The following is a 21,801-nucleotide window of genomic DNA, read 5'->3' on the forward strand; positions in this document are numbered from 1 at the left end:
ACTACAATTGTTATTTGTATTAAACCTTTACAAAATCATAATGTTTACACGCGCGGCGTAAATTCAATGTGCATGAGTGCTAACATTCAAACTTCTGCAAATAATATGACTTAGAAAAACAACAAGAAAGGGTACGTACAATGTCGCCGCTCACAATGGTTGGTTTGGAGTACTTTTTATGAAAATTTCGCAGTACACCATTTTTTACGGCAGGAGTATCACAAGGCTCTGAAATATGATACATTTTAATTATAGAATTATGAACATTTCCCGATCTTTTTGCATTCCGATAGAGATAATGATCAGTATACTCATGTCATTAGTGACTGTGCAAAATATAAAACTGTTCATCGTAGCCTTTTGAACATGTGGCTTAAAATTGCATATATTTAAATTCATTTGTAATAGTTACTGACCCCATAAACCAGCGTCACAGGGGTAATAGTTGACGAAACGTTTTGTTACCATGCTGTTAAAGACAACGTACAATAACTAGAATGTAGTATTGTTGAATAGCGTTGTAAGTCACCGCACGTTAGTTATTGAACGGTGGAGCTTCATCAACTTGCTATCTCTCCGGTCCGGGAGGTAAACTTTATATATATATTGCATGCCATCCTAAAGAAATACTTTGTTGTTTCAACCAAGTATAATTCAGCCTGATGTACCGTTACAAAGATTTATTCGTTATGTTTCATAGACCTATATTTTAATTCTAAGAAACTGTACGAATGGTTGTAGATAACAGCATCGTTAACAGCATTTGAAAACGTGGCACAGTCTATGGACATACGGCGTTCCTGAAAGCTCGTCACACTATAACATGATCATGTCGTAATACGTGATTTATGCACCAGTCAGTTGTAACCACGCCCCCCCCGTGTTCAGGGGAATAGCGGGGACTTTGACTTTCGGTCCAGCAAACCCCGGCTAAAATCCCCGCCCTGCGGGGACGCACATATGGTAAAATCCCCGCATAATGGCCCCGCACTCCAGGGACGGTAGGTAAGGCCCATTCCCCGCTATGTTTAAAGCGAAGACAAAACCACCGCATTCACCCGGCACTGCGGGCCACCTGAAAGGTTAAAACACGGCCCATTTCCCCGGCTATCCCCGGTATACCCCCGGACCTGGGGGTGCCGTAGTTACAATTGATTTCACGTAACAGAACCAAGTCTTTACTCCAGAATTTTGATTGTATGTGTTTGGAATATGATTTTTGAACTATAAATGAATTGTTTCCAATTAAAATACAAACTCAACTTTCAATTGGTCTAATTCAAACATCATGAAAGTCAGTCCAATTTGAAGAAAAAGGGATTTTAATATTTTCGTTGTCAAAATGGAGGCTTCATGGTAAGAAACAGTCATTCAAAATATATTTAAAAAACCGACTCATATACTAAAAAATGAATAGGAATAGCGTTTAACACATATTTCCATCTTTATGACATTTTAATAAAACAATTATAATCTTTAATCTTGGAGCTACAGCATGTCACACAATCATTTACCAGTTCTCAATGCTAACTTACTTTCTGTGCAGTGAGGAAATATCCCATTAAGTTTACCAAAGCTGCACGTCCAATCTGGGTCGCTTTCCAGACTGTGTTCATAGCCGTTCTCGCAAGATAAATGGTAAGACTGTCCATGCTCTACATATTTTGTCTTCGGTTGAATGATCACGTTGGGATATTTCGATTGATCCATTTGAAAACACCTTTCTGGAATATTCAAAGTTTCATGGTCAGATTTTCGCAATTAAAATGTAACACTGCGTTAATGAAAGCATCTTTTGAACGGTCATATTACTAATAAAATATAATATACTCTATTTTAAACATCTTAGAATTTTCAAAATACAATGTACATTGGTGTTAAACAGACATTTGATTTCTGCTTTTCTAAAATTAAACGCAACAGATATTACAATAAGCGAACATGTTAATTACACCTTACCAGACAGTAATGTGTTCCCTCCCAGTCTTAGAATCATTGCAGATAGATGTTTAACAGGTGTATCTAGAATTCATAAATAGTAAAAGCATGATGTTTATACTCGCGAGCCTTACTCACTTTCAACACACGACAGCGTGTTTGCATCCTTTTTACCGTCGTATTTCAAACCTCCATTTAAATTCTCCACCTCAACTTTACGCGTGTTATATTTGTTTTCACTAAGGTAACGGCCATTTTGCTTCAGTTCAAAGTTCGAGTTACAGCGGAATTTGTAAGTTTCATGATGTTCAAGATATTCGTCTTTGTTTCCCAAATAATAACTGTTGTCAGGTTTCCATGGTTTCAATGTCTCTGGAAAGAAATGTAACACTGCTGAAACATATCTAACCTGTCGAACAAGTAATAGGACAACATTTATAACAAGTATGAGTTTAATGAAAAGTCCCTGAAAGTGTTTCGAAATATTCATAAATCAGAAAAGGGCAGTCAATTCATTTTTAATGTCTGTATCTCCGCTTTGTTGCTTAAACCCTCACATAATTATGTTTTGTGAACATTTCTAAATCAGTTCTAGAAGCTACTATGATGTTGGATGCAATGAACCCTTGGACTATATCTTTTTAAATCTTCTTGGGCGAGTAACCTCAAATGTTTTAACATTTCAAACTATTTAATATTCCGTTCTTAGGTAAGAGCGAATGTCAAAAATATTTTGCCACTTTTTTACGCCTTGTCTTACGTCAATTTGCTGATGCGCCCTGGTATATATTAAGCCTGATTCCTTTATCTAGCTGTTGATGCTTAACATGTATGATTATACATGTTATGCTTTACCAGTCATTTACCTATACCAGATGTTATGCTTATTGTAAGGATACCAGTCCATATACTCAACGTTTGCACATATACCAGTCTTTATACTCAAACTTTATAATAGTACTAATATTTATGCCTCGTGTGTATACTAATACCAGACTCCTACTAATGCCAGCCTTATTGGTTAACCTGTACAATAAATATGATACCATTATGTGTGTTAAGTATGTATACTAATATATGTCTTAATGCTTAATATGTCTGATGTCATAAAGATACTAGTCTATGTATACGAATATATGTATGTTTTAATTATACTAACAACGTGACCTAATTGTTTTTATTTAATTCATCCTGACCATGCCAAGAGGTTAAACATTTTAATTATGTTAAAATGTTAGTGGGTGCAATAATGGTCATTCATTTTGAGTATTGATGCATGTTTCAAACTTGTCATACGTCATAAAACATGTTATGATGTATGTGCGTACATTCAAGGTCCTTGGTACTTGTACGACACTTACTTCCGCTGAGAACTGAAAATAGCTAACTCGTTTATTTAACAGTATCCTTACATGATTGCGATTAATTCGCATTTGACAAATAGCTGCTTTCATCGCGTTGCTCCGCGAGGAAATGTCTTCTATTGAAATGAATGCATAATACTTCTCTGGGAATACGACAAATTGAGGATGGAAATGCTTGCCTTAACACCTATTGTATTTTTCGTACAGCGGAATGTGATTCATGATATAAACAATTAGCCATGAAGCCCTTATTTGTACTTAAAATTACTTAAATATAAATAGGAAATCAATAGTTGTGAATGGAAAAAACAACAACAACACTTATTGAGTGTGTTCTATATACCGCCTCTTAATCTCTTATGTTTTAAACATACAGTACAACATGATACAATGGGAACAGCAAATTGTACAGACTGAATGTTAAATGCGTTAAACAGGATACGAACAACGTTACAATTTACAGTTTACATAGATACGCCATAATATAAGCCACTTACATTAATAGAAAAATGATGCTTTGTAACACTTAAGGACTTGCCTGTTTGGCAACGAGTGCCAGAAAATCTTTCCGGACAGCTACACGTGTTTGGAAACGTACATGTCCCACCATTTTGACATCCAATGGGACAAAGTGCTAAAACATATATCATTGCCTTCTTATCAGTCACAAATAGTAGTCAAATATAAACGTCACTTTTCCTCCACATGTTCAATTTCGAGAACACTTATAACTGATTTGTTATCCTAACATTTGTTTGTGATATAAAAGTAATTTATACAAACACGACTCATTTTCGCAGACGATGTCACATATCATTCATAAAAATTGCAAAATAAAAACAAAAGATATAAAATTCAATGGAAATCAACAGATAATCGAAACATGTTCATGAGTAATGGTGAAAATGTTCTCATATCCGAATACAAATATACATACAATGAACTGATGCTAGACGTTTTCAATGGCCTATCTCTGCGTTACTTACGTGTTTCACACTGCTGTCCGGTTGAGAATGATGAACATTTACACGTCTCATCTCGAATACATGTTCCTCCATTCTGACACTCACACTTTGCTTGAAATAGAAGGGTGCTAATGTCAAAGAGCCGCTTTGTTAAACTTATAAAAAAGTTAAGTTGTCTTTTTTTTACAAAATCCAATGTGTTTGACATAAGCCAGTCAACGATGTCTTGTGTATTCTGTTGATTGTTTCTATTTTATCAAAAACGTATCGAATTTTCGAACGTTGTACGTTTAAGCTTTTACACCACTTTGAATGGTGGAAGGCCTTTGACTAACAACTGTAAATTTATCAGTGGTTATGATTAAATATGAACATAAAAACATAGTTATCACTCAATCACATAGCATGGCAGTGATAATTGAGGCCATAAGGCAGTAATAATTGAGGCCACAAGACAGTGATAGTTGAGGCCACAAGACAGTGATAATTGATGTCACAAGACAATAACAATCGAGGCCACAATACAGTGATAATTGAGGCCTCAAGACAGTGATAATTGAGGCCCCAATACAGAGATAATTGAGGCCATAAGACAGTGATAATTAAGGCCACAATACAGTGATATATGAGGCCCCAATACAGAGATGATTGAGGCCCCTAAAGAGTGATAATTGAGGCCTCAATACAATGATAATTGGGGCCACATGGCAGTGATATTGATGCCACAAGACATTGATAAATGAGGCAACTACACATTGATAATTGAGGCCACAAGACAGTGATAATTAAGGCCACAATACAGTGATATATGAGGCATCAATACAGAGATGATTGAGGCCCCAAAAGAGTGATAATTGAGGCCTCAATACAGTGATAATTGGGGCCACATGGCAGTGATATTGATGCCACAAGACATTGATAAATGAGGCAACTACACATTGATAATTGAGGCCATAAGACAGTGGTAATTGAGACCACAAGACAGTGGTTATTGAGGCCAAATGGCAGTGATAATTGAGGCCATATGGCAGTGATAATTGAGGCTACAAGACATTGACCATTGAGGCCAAAATACACTGATAATTGAGGACACATTACAGTGATAGTTAAAGCTAGAAGACTGATAATTGAAGGCACTAGATAGAAATATTTATAGGTATATAAGAGGTCACAAGACAGCGCAATCGAGACCAAAGAACCGTGATTATTAAGGCCACAAGACCGTGATAATTGAGGCGATGAGACAATTATATTTGAGGCCATAGGATTGTGATAATTGAAGCCACTGGACAATAATAATTGAGGCTACAGTACATTGATAATTGTCGACACAAGACAGTGATAATCTAGGCTACCAAACAGTAATAATTGAGGTTCAAATAAATAAATAATTGAGGCCACAATAAAGTGAAAATTGAGGACCCAATACAGTTGGAATTAAGGCCACAATACCGTGAGTATTGAGAACAAAATACCGCGATGAATGAGGCCACAAGGCGATGATAACTGAGACCACACGACTCTGTTAATTTAGACCACAAAACATTTCAGAATTGAGGCCACACAACCGTGTTAATTTAGGCCACAATACATTTGGGAATTTAGGTCACAAGACCCTGAGTATTTAGATCACAGGACCGTGATCAATGTGGCACGCAGTAATGCGTACGACCTACACTGGCCCAATTAACAACATGACATTTGGCCAGCGTCGGAAAATGATATCGCACCAACCAACAATGCTTTGAAACTATGTTTCTGGTGTATACCTGGTCGACATTCAGGAAACGATCCATTGTTACCTAGCGACCATGATTCGCCTATCCCGTTTTCTACTACCCAGTTGCCAATGTCGCATTTAAAGATCCGCAATTTTGGTTCGTATGTTTCACCGTTTCCGCCACTTTCACAGTTAAATACGGCTGATTCTCCATGATCTATCGCTTCTATTGCAGTGGCACTGATTATCAATCCTTTATACATTACAGTCAACCCGTGCTCAATCGAACCGTTTAACTTACAGTTAACTGCAACATTATAAAAACATATATTCAGGTTTATGGTTACAATAACTGTAGTTTGATAATTGAACATTTCAAAGTCATTGAACTGACTGAAGTGATGTTTCTCAGATCGATTTTAGGAACTACATTACTGTATTATTGTGTATTTACATGGTTATTAAGACGAGTAACAAACCAATAAACAAACAAATAATGTACTTGGTTTGCACTGGGCCTGCTTTCCACTGCACACCAAGGCAGGAATCTCTCTGTTACAAGAACAACTGTATCTCTCGTACAAAAGTCTGTCAGCGTATGCGTAACCATGGTTGCACTCAAATGATTGACCACTATCTGTGACCGTGCCATTTGGCAGAATCTTGCACTCATTAGGATTTATAACTTGTGGGTCGGTTGTCCCTAATGGATTATATGTTAAATTGAATAATGAGAAAGGGTAGAATAAATAACTAATAAGTAAGTAATGAAAATCGCATATACCATGAAATTAAAATTAAAAAGCATATTTTCAATGTTAAAATGTTGGTTTTCATAAAATACAATACAAACGCATAATACGGCTATCCGAATGGCTGTACAATTTATTTTTACGTGTTTGCAAAATGCCGTGAATGTGCATTCTAACTTTGATTCGCATGTTTTCAAAAATATCAATTTTAAATACTCCTGTTATATAGGGGTATCTAAATATTAAAGACAGTCATAAGTGAATGTACCTGCCGAACAAGAAAGTGTATCATAGTCAGGAATAACACCGTTTGTGCATGTCAGCTGCACATGAACTTTTGTTTGAGAAGGGTTGCCATCTTCGTTTGGCTGAAAATTCTCAATATGGTTGTCCAACTCTTCGTCTCCATTTTCACACGTCATTTCCGCAATAATTGCTTTTCCGTGATTTATCTTCAATATACAAACCTCATATTTCAAATATCATTACTAGTATCATTCTCTAATAAACATTCCAACAACATATCACTCTACGCCCACTTGAATGCAGTAGTATTGAGCATTGTCCTTCAACATAGTGCTAAAAAACTGTTTGGTGAAACTCTTGTCAATGTACAGTTATCAAACCACGCTTACAGTTGTAATATGATTATGCATGCATCACCAAATGAAGTAAATAAGCAATTTTTAGACCTAAGCAAGTGTTTTTGATTGCATTAATTCTTACCACCGTTCCTGCCGCCAGTTTCTCACTAGATAGGCTATACAATTGAACGTCATCCGAATGAGGTGCGGTGCAGTTAAGCTTACCTTTGAAAAAAAGTATTCCATATATTAATGATGAGCACCGTCGAGTGACTATTCTTAATATGTTTTAAAATTGTAAGATCAGATATGAGTTATTCTTCCATCGTTATGTTTGTTATTCAAATTAAAATAATTAAAAAAACAATGTTGAAAACAACAGAGACATTCGAAATGTAATACTGAATTCCAAAATCTTATAGCCTACTACCACTTCCGGTATTAAACAGTGAAGTATTATTCCCTGAGTTCACCCGACCTTTGTGACTGCGGTTTTCTAGTTGGTATTGTCGTAAACACATTATACCCTCCATGCCAATCAACGTGCCATTTGTGCAAGTCAATGTTAGTTCCGAGCCGTTGTGAGTTCCATCGTACCGGCCGTATGCATGTGGATTGGAAAGAATGAATCCTTTTTGGCAAGTTACTTTTATCTGAAATTTCAAGCATGTTATTAGTGGACTCAGAAATCTTTGAATAAATAGGAAATAATGTAAATGTTAATACATATAGTCATCACAATTGGTTATTGTATAATATTAAGTGTAAATATATAATACACATGAATACCGTTTCGCCATGTTTTAATGCGCTTCTAGATTGATTATTGAGTTTCGAAACCTCCGAATTTTCTATTTGTGGGATTTCGCATCCTAGAAAAAAAACGGAAATAGGAGAATTGTTATGCAAAGCAGGCTAATGGCTATCAAAACATATCCTGTTTCATATATCTAAATAAAAATGCAGCTTTTATGTTTTACGATCAACATTTACAATTAACCTTAGCAACATGAAGTAATTTGTTCACTCAGTATTACATTTTCTAAGAATTTACTCACGAATTAACGATACATGTAATGTATTTTCAAATCAAAAATACATTTTTTAGAACCTACTCTCGAAGCAATGATACATTTTTTCAAACTGTCCCCTCAAGCATTGGATATCTGAGTAAGAAGCGTCATTGCTTTCGTCTTTGTCAAAGCCGTTTTCGCAGAAGACAGTCACAATCGTTCCATGCGGAGCCTCTTTGACCAGAACATTTCCGAATTGTAAAAAATGACGACCCTTTTCATGGTTCAACCGACATGGTTCTTAGTTAAAAAGAGTAAAAGTTATAATTAAGCAGTTCTTACCAAAAAACACACACTTAAAATGGCTATATAGCAAACACGCTTTCATTTCAAGCATAGTTGATATCCAATTTCCTCAAGAAAAATGAATAGTACTTTGCATAGACTCAATGTTCAGTTAAAATGATGACACTTTAAGTAAAGACTCTTAAAATAAAGAAGGGTAAAACATTTACTGGTATCATGTTGATCAAACTCGTCCTATAGGAATTTATGATAATGAGGGAAAATATTTATACCAAGGACATATAAACCATAGATTGGAAATTTCAATGTATGTCTTTGACGCGTTAAGAGCGCGATATTACTCGATTTCATATTCGAGTCGTGCCGTCAGCGATCTTGTTTCGGCTCGAGAAATTGTGAATCAATTATCCACTGCTTCCTTGTTTCTACTTTTGTAACATAGTTTAGTTTGTATCTTATATTTATTGAGTTGTGGTATTTGTTTATTCATGTTTTCTTGTTTTTTTCCCGATATCACTTCGATTTGTCTCTGACAATCGGGAGGGAAAAAATGTAAACAAAATCATATGTATTTTCCAGTATTCTAATATTTCAAGTTTCCGACATTAATACAATGGTTTATTATGATAATAAATAGACGAACCATAATATTACGCCAAAAGCTTGTGTAACACAATGGCCCTCGCCAATCTGCTAAGGTCATTACTCATTTCTTTAGCTACTAAGTGGTCTAAATGCCATAGCGTTATTTTCATTGAGCTTCATTACCGTTACCGGCAGGTGTCAATTAGGTATCCTAAGAATAGATGGAAAGGTTAATCTCTTTATCATATGTTAATAACGGCTTGAATAATAATTATCAAATGATCTGCTTTCTGATAAACTCATATATTACTTGGTGCCGTCGAAGATCTATCAGCAACGGCCAAGGTCAACCGCTAATGGCTAATTTAATTACTGTCCAGAGATGAGCTTAATTACCTTGTTTATTAAAATCCTATCAAAGGGGTTTGGCCTAATCCATTTTGACGTCACTAGACATATTGATTGACAAGCTTCTTTTTGTGGCGATAGCCAGTAAGATACTTTGGGTATGGTCACGTGAGGTCAAATATATCACCTGATATCATTAAACTATTAAGGAAAATTAGGAAACACTTCTGAATGGTCAACTGCAATTCGGGTCAATTTCGAAATATAAAAACACTTACCCAGAGCTTAAGATATAGTTTTAGAGTTGGAGAGTTCTTGAGTAGTCCGCTTCTGGTTAGGATTCTGATAATATACCTGGTTAAGATTAATTGGAACGAAGAAATAAATAATTGCTAACAATAAAACTTGTATTATCGGACGTGGTTGTTTTGACTTTGTAACTATACGATAGAACGGCAAAGTGTATAAGACACAGTTTAATAGTGAGGGTGTTACACTTGAAATATGATAGAACGAACGAAGCTGAACGAATGTTCTTCAGAATTAGTTAATTTCGACATGATACAAGATTTTAGACGACAGAAAAAAAATCGGGTCGCAAAATTGTCAATATTTTTAGCCTTAGAGGTGTCATGTTTGTGTTGGATTAATGTCCAATTTGTACTGAATAAATGACAAGTGTATTAATGTTTTGAAGAATATGCAACTGTTGCATAAACAATTTTAATATCGTTTTTTATAGTTATAATTAAGATATACTCTCATTCACATTTCTTTTAAGCTAAAAATAATGCAATGTAAATTTATTAACAAACACAGTTATATATTCAATTCAATTGAGGTTAAACAAGGTTAACTGTGAGCTTTATTATAGAAATCTCCGTTTGATGACAACCGGCTTTTACATCACTGTATGATGATTAGTTGAATTCTTAGGTCAATTATTATACCTATTCAAACTTTTCTAATTATTTCTTTTAAATTAAACTTATCGATTATCGGTACGTGATAACATACAATAAACGCAAACACATGAATCAAATGTGTAACGTATTGGTGCTGATTATCAGCAGAGCTGACGGAAAAGATCGGATTTTACCGATTATCGCAATTCGAAAAGAATGGAGTAATTTTCCGATTCTTGCCGTATGCGCGCTGGGAATTGTGGATAAACTAAATATGATATCGATTCAACGAAATCGGGCAGTTTCCAATCCATGGTTTATAGGTCCGTTATAATATATAACAAACTTCCAAATGATCATTAAACACACTTTCAGGACAATTTTCGAAACAAGGTTGGCATATGCTGGTGTTAGGGTTCGCTGACTTGTATGCTGGGCACTCGATCACACATGCATCATTTTCTTTCACAAGGTAAGCTGAAATCACATTTTTGTAGCATTTTGATATTTTAAAGATTTTCAAATAGATTAGATAAAAATAATGACAGTAATAACGTGACATATCATTATTGAACCATTTTCTATCGATAACCTCAATACAGTTCTTTTATAGAAAGGTACTTGAGAGGTATACGTTACGTAAATAACGTATTTCTGTTGTTACGTTTTTACTACTATATAACCATATTCATGGGTTTTTATTGCTTTTTACAGACGGTACAGGAAATCATCAACAATAGCACATCAGTCTTACGTGGGCAATCTTTTACGCAAAGGGAACCGAAGGCGTAACGTCCATCCGGGTTATTGACAACTTGATGTGTAGATGGGTCAAACATTTTCATCCTTGGACAGTAAGGATGGCAGGAACCCTCGAAGTAGAAATTCTTACACGCCTGTAAGGCATAAATCGTATGTATGTTTTTAAGCATATAATTTCTGTTGTTAATGACTTTACGATCTATAAAATCAGGGATTAGTTATTGTAGTCAAAATGTTAAATATTATGTTAATGGAAATTCCTAAACACTCGACCTAGGCTAAGCCGAGTCTAAAGTGAATATGGCAAATATCCTGTCAACAATTTAAGATTATGAACCGTAACTCGCAGCTCTTTGCTGTGACCTTCCGTCTCGTATGATACGGATTCTCCCACAAGCAACTCGAAGTGATATAATACCACGGATCAACCGAACATAATTTACCTTATGGATTTGATAATTTTGGTTCAATAGCTTACATGCAAATCACCAGTTTCTGTGCTTAAGACCAATACTTTTTGCAGTTCATAAAAATACAACGTAAATTTCGTGTTAGAACATAAACTCAGTAAGGAAAGTCATGCGCCTAGTTTGGAGGCTCAAACCAACTGACGTCAGCTATGTACGGTACCAACTGACACATGTTTAAGCCGCACTTTACTTAGAATGAAGGTCAACATGTTTGAATAGATCTTACTAAAGAAAGAAGATTAATACCATCCACCATGAAACTTTATTGACCGTCTGCTCCATCTTTTATGTTACTGTAATATATGAACCTAAACGAGGTGAGAAAAATCTCATAATATAAGTGTCCGCCTCTCACTCAGGAGGACGCGGATTAACTCCTAAACAGATTCTTTCCAAAATGGAACCAGTACTGATTTCTACACAATACCGTTGATTGAATTATAAATATTTTCTACAGTTGAAACAATCGAGCTAGAATTAATTATTACATTCTATAATATACGATCCCAAGAATATGATATTAGGTACAAAAGTGCCCACTTACTAGACATTGCTCCCTTCCGGGTCCTACACAACCTCCTGTGCATTCAGGATGACAACATTCATCCTGCTCTTTACCAAAACATCTCCCATCGCATGAACTGTCACAGACCGCCGATATGAAGTTCACTGGAAAACATGAACCATATAATGTTTTGACACGACACAAATTAGAAAATACAAAATTGGTTATATGACAAACCTTTTGTTAAAGAGCTTAGTTTTTAGAAAACTTCATAAGTATACATTATATGCTCAACTTAAACGCAAACAACACCCATCGGGACATAGACTAAAACAATAACGTACTGCAGATTAATGCCAAAGGTCGTCTGTTTTTCAGCAAAATGAATACTAAAGCCAGAGGTATGGGCTAATGGAGTCCCCTACGTTGATAATACCTACGTTTTTGACACATTCCTGGTGCACTTCCCCAGCAATGACTGTCTCCTGTCTGCCTGTTATAGCACTCCTCCGAACAGTCGGGGCCTGCAATTGCACGAACAAATGTTGCAAATGTAACTTGTGTTCTACTAAGTATCGTTCTTATATTGGTTTCTGTTTGTAAACAGTAGCTTATCTCGATTTCAAAAAAAATAAAAAAATTCGAAATAATTCTTTCGTTTCAAACCCTACAGACCTATTGTGTTTTTTAAAGATTTTTCTACTATTGTTTGATATTTGGTAAACAAAAATTAAACGGACGCTGGATGATAGATGAGGTTTTATTGTATGTTGTTTTAAAAGTCAAACCAAGAATGCCTGAACTGTGTGCTAAATAAGCTGCAAAACTGTGTAGATCTTGCCAAATTACTGAAATATGAAGATTACAAAACGGATCCAGTGTATGTCAAGCCTATACAAAATAAAAAAAAATCACATCACTTGTTTACATGAGGCTGAACATTTCTTACATTTTTTACAGCCTTTGGACGATCTCCAAAAGCATATTATCATTGCATCTGGCCTTACGAATGTAATCTGCAGTGTAGGATTTAAGTAACATAGTGTGATATATTTATTTGTAGGATATATGTAACACAGGACGTATGTTACATAATTTAGGATGTATGTAACATAGTGTATGATGTAGGTAACACAGTGTACAATGTATGTAAGACAGTGTAAGATGTTTGTTACCCATGTATGGTATATGTCACCCAGTGTAGGATGTATGTAGCACGGTGTATGATATACGTAACAAGAGGTAGGATGTACGTATCACAGTGTGTGATATATGTCACCCAGTGTAGGATATATGTAGCACGGTGTATGATATACGTAACAAGAGGTAGGATGTACGTATCACAGTGTGTGATATATGTCACCCAGTGTAGGATATATGTAGCACGGTGTATGATATACGTAACAAGAGGTAGGATGTACGTATCACAGTGTGTGATATATGTCACCCAGTGTAGGATATATGTAGCACGGTGTATGATGTACGTAACATGGGGTATGATGAACGTATCACAGTGCATGATATATGTCACTAAGTGTATGATATAGTTTACATAGTGTAAGATTGGTGTAGACAATGTAATACTTGTTATCAGGTACGGGATATATATTGAAAGAGAAAATTAAATACACACTAAATACAAATAGAAGCACTCGTTTTGTTTGAAAACTTACTGATATGAACATTAACAACACCGTTATCGAATACTTACAACGCCGCTTGAGTTTGGAAATGAAAGCAGCGTTAACAGATGTTCTCGTCAATGAATTAATATCGTCCCAGCGGATTGTATTTTCAAAACACAGCAAGTTGTTATATAGGAAGAGAACCTTTCCCCGACTGATCTCAGTCAAACTGATCAACTGCAGTTCTAGAAGGCCATGTGTATCGTTGAATGGGTCATAATTGTTTGCTACAAACAAACTAAAGTCCACCCCTCTATAGTGAAATAATTCAGTGCCCCGTACTATCCGTAACTTCGTAAGATTTAGGTAATATGAGTAAACGTTGACAATGAACACATATCCGGATATTTCTTCAATGTCTGAAAGAAATCCAAGGTCGTACGGTCCTTTCAGATAGGTTAACTCGAGATTTCCGTGGACGTATGAGCAGTTTGTATATCGGTCTTTGTAGCTATCGTAATGGGCATTAGATGTCCCATGCATATAAAACCCGTCATTTGTGCCGCGGCATACTAAAACATACACATAAATGAATGTATCATGTAACGGTATATTTGTGCAGTGTTGTACCATCTATAAGAAATATAATAATGATGATATATATTACGTTTATTAAGAACGATTAAATACGTTTCAAAATAAATCAGATTGATTTTGAATGGGTTAACTGACAGAACGAAGGCTGCCACCCTACGTTTAATACCATGTGTATACGGATAGTGCTGTCTCTTCATGTTTGGCTTGGTAATATAAACAAGTATTTTGGCATTTATAGCAATATAAACTCATGCCACTTAATTGGACATACTCTTCTTGCAGGTGCGTGCTTTCAAATCATAAGTGTAAGATTTGTCGCAGCGGCATTTTCCATGGAAGCAGACTAAACCGTGGTGGCAGTCGCTGTTAAAGCTACAGATATATCCATATGCACCTGAAAGTATTCAAAGTTTGCATTTGATCAAAATTACATCTTATTGTGCCGACTACCTTCGTAAATTACTAGTATACAACGTAATCTAGTCATATGCAAAATAAGTCAATCCGACATTTGGGGATAGTTGCTGTTACATTGTTTTCCATACTTCACTTTATAAAAGTTGTTTCGTTGGCTTAAAGGACGCATTAAACTGAGATTTACTTGTATTAATGCCTGGTCTTGTTTATTCAGATAAATTACGCATACACATTGAAACTAAGTCAGCCGAGAGCTGTTGTTCTGCGAGATCCCTTAAATCATAGTTAAATAATGATATCATACATACAAATGGAGTGTTCTGAAGCTTTGACTGAAGCAGCTCTGTCTCAAAAATTTCTTTTCCAATTACATCGAAAGTTACAAAATAAAAAAAAGCAGGAACATTTATTTATCTTGTGTATATGATCACGCTTTGTTGAGTATCGGCAGTACAAAGAACATTAATTGCTGTTGCAATGGCTCGTGGCTCAATGTTGTTGTATTTTTGTATATTACTTTTGCATTTTGGCATTGTCTTATGTTTTTCATTTAAAACATAATATGTTTATTTAATCAAGTTTTGATGATCATGTGCATGTCAAATTCATATGTAGCATACTTTGTACTTTCTGCAGATTCGGCAGATTGACAGAAGGTTTAATTACCTTTCTTACAAGACGGTACGAACGTCATTTTTCCAAGCTCACATTTTATTGGCCAAGTAGATTCTTCTAGGAAATCATCCTTCTTATTGTCATAAAGAGCATAGCCGGCTTCACATGATACTGACACCTAAATAATTGCATGAAAAATATTCCGTTTATCATTTATTCCGTGTATTATTTGTTAAAATACCTCAAACACTATTGTACACAAACAATCGATGTGTGATTATAATCTGATTGAGGAATAATCAAGCCTTATAAAGATAATAATTCAGCTATTGAAACAGTATACATTTTTTCACCGAAAACAACTGTAACTCTTCCATTGTTTGCATAAGGATCAATGCCGTGACTTCAAACGCGCTCAGTCTTAAATTACAATTAAGTGTAAGAAAATCTATGTATCAAATGCATGATATGTTTTTAAAATGATTCATCCAATATGCAATGTCATTAAGAAAGGGTACGTACACTTTGTCCGCTTTTGATGGTTGCTTTTGAATACTTTACGTTGAATATGTCACTCCGAAGTATACCATTTTCTATGGTGGGAGTATCACAAGGCTCTGAAACAAGTTTCAATGATGATGCGATGCAATTTACATTATCGTTTGCATTTGTATAGAGAGAACACACAGAATTAGCTCATTTTAATGGTAAATCTGTACAGGTTAAAATGTTTTCACAGCCTTTTAAATGTGACTCGATTACGTCAGAAATCGATTCTGTAATCCTTTTACAATAAACTTCTAAGGCTTTTATGGTTTTATATTATGTAAATAAAAGAAGTCGATAACGAATACGATTCATTGGTTTATACTAATTTGTTTTAGCTCTATGTTGATGAAAGCTAACAGCCTTTAGAATCATGATCGACTCTGTTTAGTGGGCATAAACCAGTACTGGTGTCTTTTTTAGAGGCTATGAGAAGGTACCCCTGGTGGGGATCGATCCACAACCTGTTGAGTAAGTAGCGGACACGAATACCACTAGACCACTCTCTTTCTTTTAATACGACTTAAGCATATAGAGTTATGGAGCAGCAATTTCTAAGTTGATTTCTAAGCAAATCGCTTATTTCGGCGAATATCAAACGCTTGGAAATATAGTGTTAAATAAGAGTACAAAAGTAGATTACACGCGGTCGATTGAAGACATCCTGAAAGTCTAAAAACAATTAATCATTCAGTCCAAATTGAAGATATTTATATATATTTTTTATTTTCTTGGTTAGAATGGTGGCTGGATGGGAAACACCAAAATTAAAATGATTTACACGAAAACAATTGTTAATATGCGTATCTACTCTTTATTTTGTTCTTGAAAATTGCTTAAATTAACTAAACATATTACTGACAAATAAATAAAATGCATGGAAAATATGCAATGTACGTGAAATTTTAGAAACAAATCAAAACCCTTTAACAGTTAAAGGCTGAATCATGGGAAGGCATCCCCTGAGTAGGAAAATGTGAGGGGAACGAATAATTCACGACAACGGGCTTCGGACGGTCAAATAACGACATACAAAACTCCATTAATAAACATGTGGTCATAAACGATAGGCATAATGACCTGTAGCCTATTGTTTAAAACTTTGATAAGTTGTTTATTGATTACCTATTGGCTAGATGACTATTTCAAACGGTTGAATTGGTTAGTGGTTATCTTTCCCAATCAATAAACATTTTGGATAACTTTGACCATACCAAAAATAAATAGCTTTATACAATTGGCGGCTATAAGAGGACCGGTATAAGCAACCTCCTACTCAGCCAATCAAGGCATTATTGCAAAATAACAAATGAAAAAATGCTGTTTATATTTAAAGCTTTTTGCGATCCGATTATTTTATCTAGCTCTTTATTCTTTGCATGAAAAATAATCAGTTTTGAAATATGCTCATCCTGTACAGTGTTCCACTTTTGAACTAAATTATGCTCAACCTAGCAATACAAGTTTTAAAGTATGCTGATACTTACCTAAATAATGATAGTAGTTTAGCATTATGCTAATCCTGTACAGTGATGCTTGTTTCGAATTATGCTAATCCTTGTCTTAACAATGCTACCAGTTTCGAAGTAGGCAATATTCTCATGGAAGGAGTTTTAAAAAAAGACAACGCCTAGGTTTTACTCACTGTAACAATTTAAGTTGTTCTCCCATTGAAGACTTTGAAGACATTCAACTGTTTCAACCCCATCTTTATCAATGCTGTAGCCTTCATTGCAACTGCAAGTAGGGTCAATCGCGGGATCAATAAACGAAATAGTTGTGTATGTCATGGTAAAAATTCATATAATGCCTAGCTTGTGGTTTAAAATTCTGAACTTTACATGACTGCTATGTGTATTCTACCTGACGTTTCTAAGATTTTGTCATTTTTTGTAGTGACAACAAATCGATTTAGTACGTTACGTTAATAGTTGTGTTACGAAACCTACGTAATATGTGCAAAAGTGTATCTCTCTCTGCCTCCAATGTAGGTCACTTCTCCATTTTCTGTCATAAGTTCAGGGCATTTCGGCACTGAAAGTTCAACCAGTTGTTGTAATTGCAAAAACACTTGCTTAACATGCTGGATCTGCTTAAGTTTGTGTTTTTTTTTTTACCGAATTGTAAGTTAAAGTAGTGCTATTTCGCGCATAAGTCGGCCAATTATCTTTATTGTATGTTTTTAGTGGCCTGTTACATTAAGATTATGTAAGGTTCTTTTCTATCTAAATCTTTAAAAAGCCGGATATTAACGGCACACATGATTTTGCACATGCAGTATAGCTCCAAGTAGCATGCCTCTATTTAAACGGATCAATCATATGTAATGTATAAACTATATCATTATATGAATCGTTATACTTAAATCAATAGCTGACAGGACTGATAGCTCGAAAATAGCAAACGGTTTAAAAGTGTTACATGGGGTACTAAGTATTAAACAAGTAAACCGACTGTGGTGCATTCCATTTTTTATATAAACTATGTAATGCATTTTTTGTCTACATTTGGCAAATGTTTTCATGGATAAAAATATTTAAATCTCTAATATTTTTTGAATTCATTTATGGTTAGTTTTGATTCTTTACAATAATACTTTTTTAAAAACCGATAACAGACAGGGACATTTTATGCAATATTTCCATTTAAAACATGTTGATTAAGAAACCGTAAATACGTGTATAGAGACACACCCAGCAGGTATCATATTTATTACACAAATATTGTGTGAAACATTTTTGTCTGATGTTGCCCTTTTTCTATGCCGCTAAGTTTGTATTTAATGTACATTTAAGCTGAAACAATGATTAAATTGTTTCTACCATAAATATTCATTGTACAATTAATTGCTTGTTAGGAACAACAGAGCAGATGTTAACTAAGTCTTATTCACAAGTACATCGTCTAATCACCAGCAATTACATTATGTATGTCAAGTGTATGGGCACGATAAGTGAAAACATAAGCAGTCTTATTAGTCGTATTTGTAAGTATTTCAACATCATGACTTATTTAATTCCATAGTTTAATGTCCTAATTTTTTTTCTCATACAATTTGAAATATCAAGTCACCTGTGCCTACACATGGTTCAACATGCTTTTGTTTAAAAAAATGTAATGGCTTTATGTGTAAGTGTAATATTTACCTTTTTACTTCGTCCACGGTAAATTTATTTATTGTTTGGATATCTAGTATCATTAAATCTATCAAACTGGTGTTTCATACTGTAAATGTAGTTCATGCTTTCAAGAGATCTACCGTCGAGAACGTGTCTTACATTCCCAATGTAACATTTCGTATTGCTTAATACATAATTGTTGCAATTGTAATGCAAGATGAAAAGTGTATTTTACTTCCACTTACATGTCTTGATGCAACGTAAGTCGTTGTCCCATCTTAAGGTAGGAAGGCACTCAGCCACTTGAGACCCATCAAACGTATAACCATCTGCGCATCTACAAGGTTAAATGCGTTAGATAAATTGTAGGAAAAAGAACACACCCACGCACACACGCACACACACACACACACGCACCCACGCACACACGCACACACGCACACACACACACACACATATATGTAAAGTATATTATTATTTTTATTATTATTATTCTTATTATTATTATCATAAGTAGTAGTAGTAGTAGTAGTAGTAGTAGTAGTAGTAGTAGTAGTAGTAGTAGTAGTAGTAGTAGTAGTAGTAGTAGTAGTAGTAGTAGTAGTAGTAGTAGTAGTAGTAGTAGTAGTAGTAGTAGTAGTAGTAGTAGTAGAATTAGTAGTAGTAGGAGTTTGACATCAATTACCAAACACAAGAAATTACCTAAGAATTAATAGTATTTGGCTAGAACAAGAACTTACTCCTTGCAGTAAAACAGCGTTGGTTATATTTTTAGCCTTATGCGTATGATTTAGTGATACGTTGAAAATATATTTCTATGATTTAATACAGACTTACTTCTTAATATATGCCATATGGTATATCTCTCTGTTCCCCATGTAGCCAATTTCTCCGTTTTCTATCTGTATTTCTGGGCATCGTGCTGGAAAAGGCAAATCAAGTGAGAATTACACTTTAAACTACTTTTGACGGACATGATGTCGAATATAGCGACATCAATGGAATACTTGAATAAGTAGTTTAATGCGAAAAAAATACTTGATTAAATGGTTCTTTGTTCGTAAACGAACATTCGTAAACCAAATGGGTACTTTAACTTCAATGTTTGTTTTAACACATTTTTTTCAAAAACACATAGATGCTTTTTCAGAGCCATATGCCCTTGGGACGCATAACTTCAAAAAGAGCTATGTTCATGTTTCGGAGTGATCAGGAGTATGAATCACGGCATGTAACATGTCAAATAAAATGTGTCAGACGCACGATTGCTGTTACATTATCGTTTAGATTGAGGAGAGAGCTGGAATATTATAGTAGTACCTCTTTCCTCAGAATATATGTGGATGTAACACTTTTTAAATTAATTATTATAGAAGATAAACAATTTCGAACTTCAATACGTTTAGTCCGTACGTTTTAAAAATAATCGAAACATTTTTTACAAATTGAACAAAAATCGTTTTGCTAAAAATCGTATCAACCAACGAATAAATGGGAATCCTTGAGTAAAATATTTAAATAGTTTGGTTGCTTGAGCTTAAATACAACTTATATTCTTAAGTTTAATAAAGACACGTTTGCACTGCTGGAGCAAACGCCATTTGAAGTCAATGAGGTGCTCCGCCTGTTTCCACCTGGTTTACCTTAAAGACTGTCAGTGTGTGACGAGAAATTGAATATATTCGGCTGAAATTTCGCATTTAAACAAACATAAATTAGTTTTCCTTCGTCCATCTGTTCATGAAAATAAACAGGTTTAACTAGGTTAACAATCCGCTTACCTTGTTTAGACTTGGTTATACAAACACTTAAGAAAATTAAGCTTAAAACTACCACACATAACATGTCTATCAGTTTCGAATAAACACAAACGTTTGGCGAATATTAGGCAAACTATGCTGTTAAGGCCGACCAAAATTATTTTGTGCAGACCATAGATAACATAGCGCTTTAATGACAGCAGCAAACCAAGTGGTGATATTATTTTCTCACAGTTTAACCTTTAATTTATTCTCCCAAGTTTTATGTGTATGCGCTGTTGCAAAAAATGATATGTAAATTTCGTAATTACTTTATTAATTTTAGATTATACTCGGATTATACGTTCGGCTTTGTTGCATTTGTTATTGCATTTTTAATCATTCTTGGGGTTAAACATGTCAGAAAGGTGAAGAGTAACCATATGGATATCCATACAGTAATAAGTTTACACCACTAAAACATAATGGAAGTTTAAGAAATTATTTTTTCCCATAAATCTGGATAAACATTTGCGTTTTGCAATGTTATTTTGGCCATTTTTATGCAGTTTATTTTGGAATGGTCATTGAACACATTTAGTCAATCAAAGGAAGGTTAGTTTGCGTAATTGTCGGTGTATAACTGGGTGTTAAACTTGTAGAATGGTCAAAGCATAATTGGTATTTAAGCCTGTGGAATGGCTTGTGTATTGCTTGTTGACAAGCTTTTGGAATGGTCAGTGTAAAACCTGAGTCAAACTTGTGGAATGTTTAGAGTACAGTACAACAACAATTACACTTGTGGAATGTTCAGAGTACAGTACAACAACAATTACACTTGTGGAATATTCAGAGTACAGTACAACAAAAAATTAAGCTTGTGGAATGGTAGGGAAAAACCTGTGTCAAACTCGTGGAATGTTCAG

The 21,801-nt window shown here is 34.8% G+C and overlaps 1 protein-coding gene across 3 annotated transcripts in view; it reads right to left on the bottom strand.

Annotated features, from left to right (window-relative positions):
• LOC128222973 (uncharacterized) overlaps positions 1-21,801 on the bottom strand; it is a 60,699-nt gene that overhangs the window by 36,740 nt on the left and 2,158 nt on the right. The window contains exons 1-25 of one of the 3 annotated variants that reach the window (XM_052932172.1): positions 20,918-21,034; positions 19,974-20,058; positions 19,382-19,473; positions 17,967-18,051; positions 17,663-17,754; positions 15,994-16,088; positions 15,565-15,649; positions 14,711-14,833; positions 13,929-14,414; positions 12,658-12,741; positions 12,257-12,381; positions 11,235-11,376; positions 10,850-10,957; positions 8,439-8,636; positions 8,113-8,195; positions 7,802-7,976; positions 7,466-7,548; positions 7,008-7,191; positions 6,490-6,690; positions 6,037-6,294; positions 4,289-4,378; positions 3,841-3,936; positions 2,077-2,310; positions 1,536-1,724; positions 140-228 (exon numbers count right to left, since the gene is read on the bottom strand). In XM_052932172.1, coding sequence (XP_052788132.1) covers positions 140-228; positions 1,536-1,724; positions 2,077-2,310; positions 3,841-3,936; positions 4,289-4,378; positions 6,037-6,294; positions 6,490-6,690; positions 7,008-7,191; positions 7,466-7,548; positions 7,802-7,976; positions 8,113-8,195; positions 8,439-8,636; positions 10,850-10,957; positions 11,235-11,376; positions 12,257-12,381; positions 12,658-12,741; positions 13,929-14,414; positions 14,711-14,833; positions 15,565-15,649; positions 15,994-16,088; positions 17,663-17,754; positions 17,967-18,051; positions 19,382-19,473; positions 19,974-20,058; positions 20,918-20,981 — 3,546 coding nt within the window. In that variant the 5' untranslated portion in view covers positions 20,982-21,034. Of the gene's footprint in view, positions 1-139; positions 229-1,535; positions 1,725-2,076; positions 2,311-3,840; positions 3,937-4,288; positions 4,379-6,036; positions 6,295-6,489; positions 6,691-7,007; positions 7,192-7,465; positions 7,549-7,801; positions 7,977-8,112; positions 8,196-8,438; positions 8,637-10,849; positions 10,958-11,234; positions 11,377-12,256; positions 12,382-12,657; positions 12,742-13,928; positions 14,415-14,710; positions 14,834-15,522; positions 15,650-15,993; positions 16,089-17,662; positions 17,755-17,966; positions 18,052-19,381; positions 19,474-19,973; positions 20,059-20,917; positions 21,035-21,801 lie in introns of those variants that run through there. The other 2 variants (XM_052932170.1, XM_052932173.1) reach the window with 2 other exon arrangements.

This window comes from Mya arenaria, chromosome 17 (genome assembly GCF_026914265.1).
Source record: "Mya arenaria isolate MELC-2E11 chromosome 17, ASM2691426v1".
Taxonomy (NCBI): domain Eukaryota; kingdom Metazoa; phylum Mollusca; class Bivalvia; order Myida; family Myidae; genus Mya; species Mya arenaria.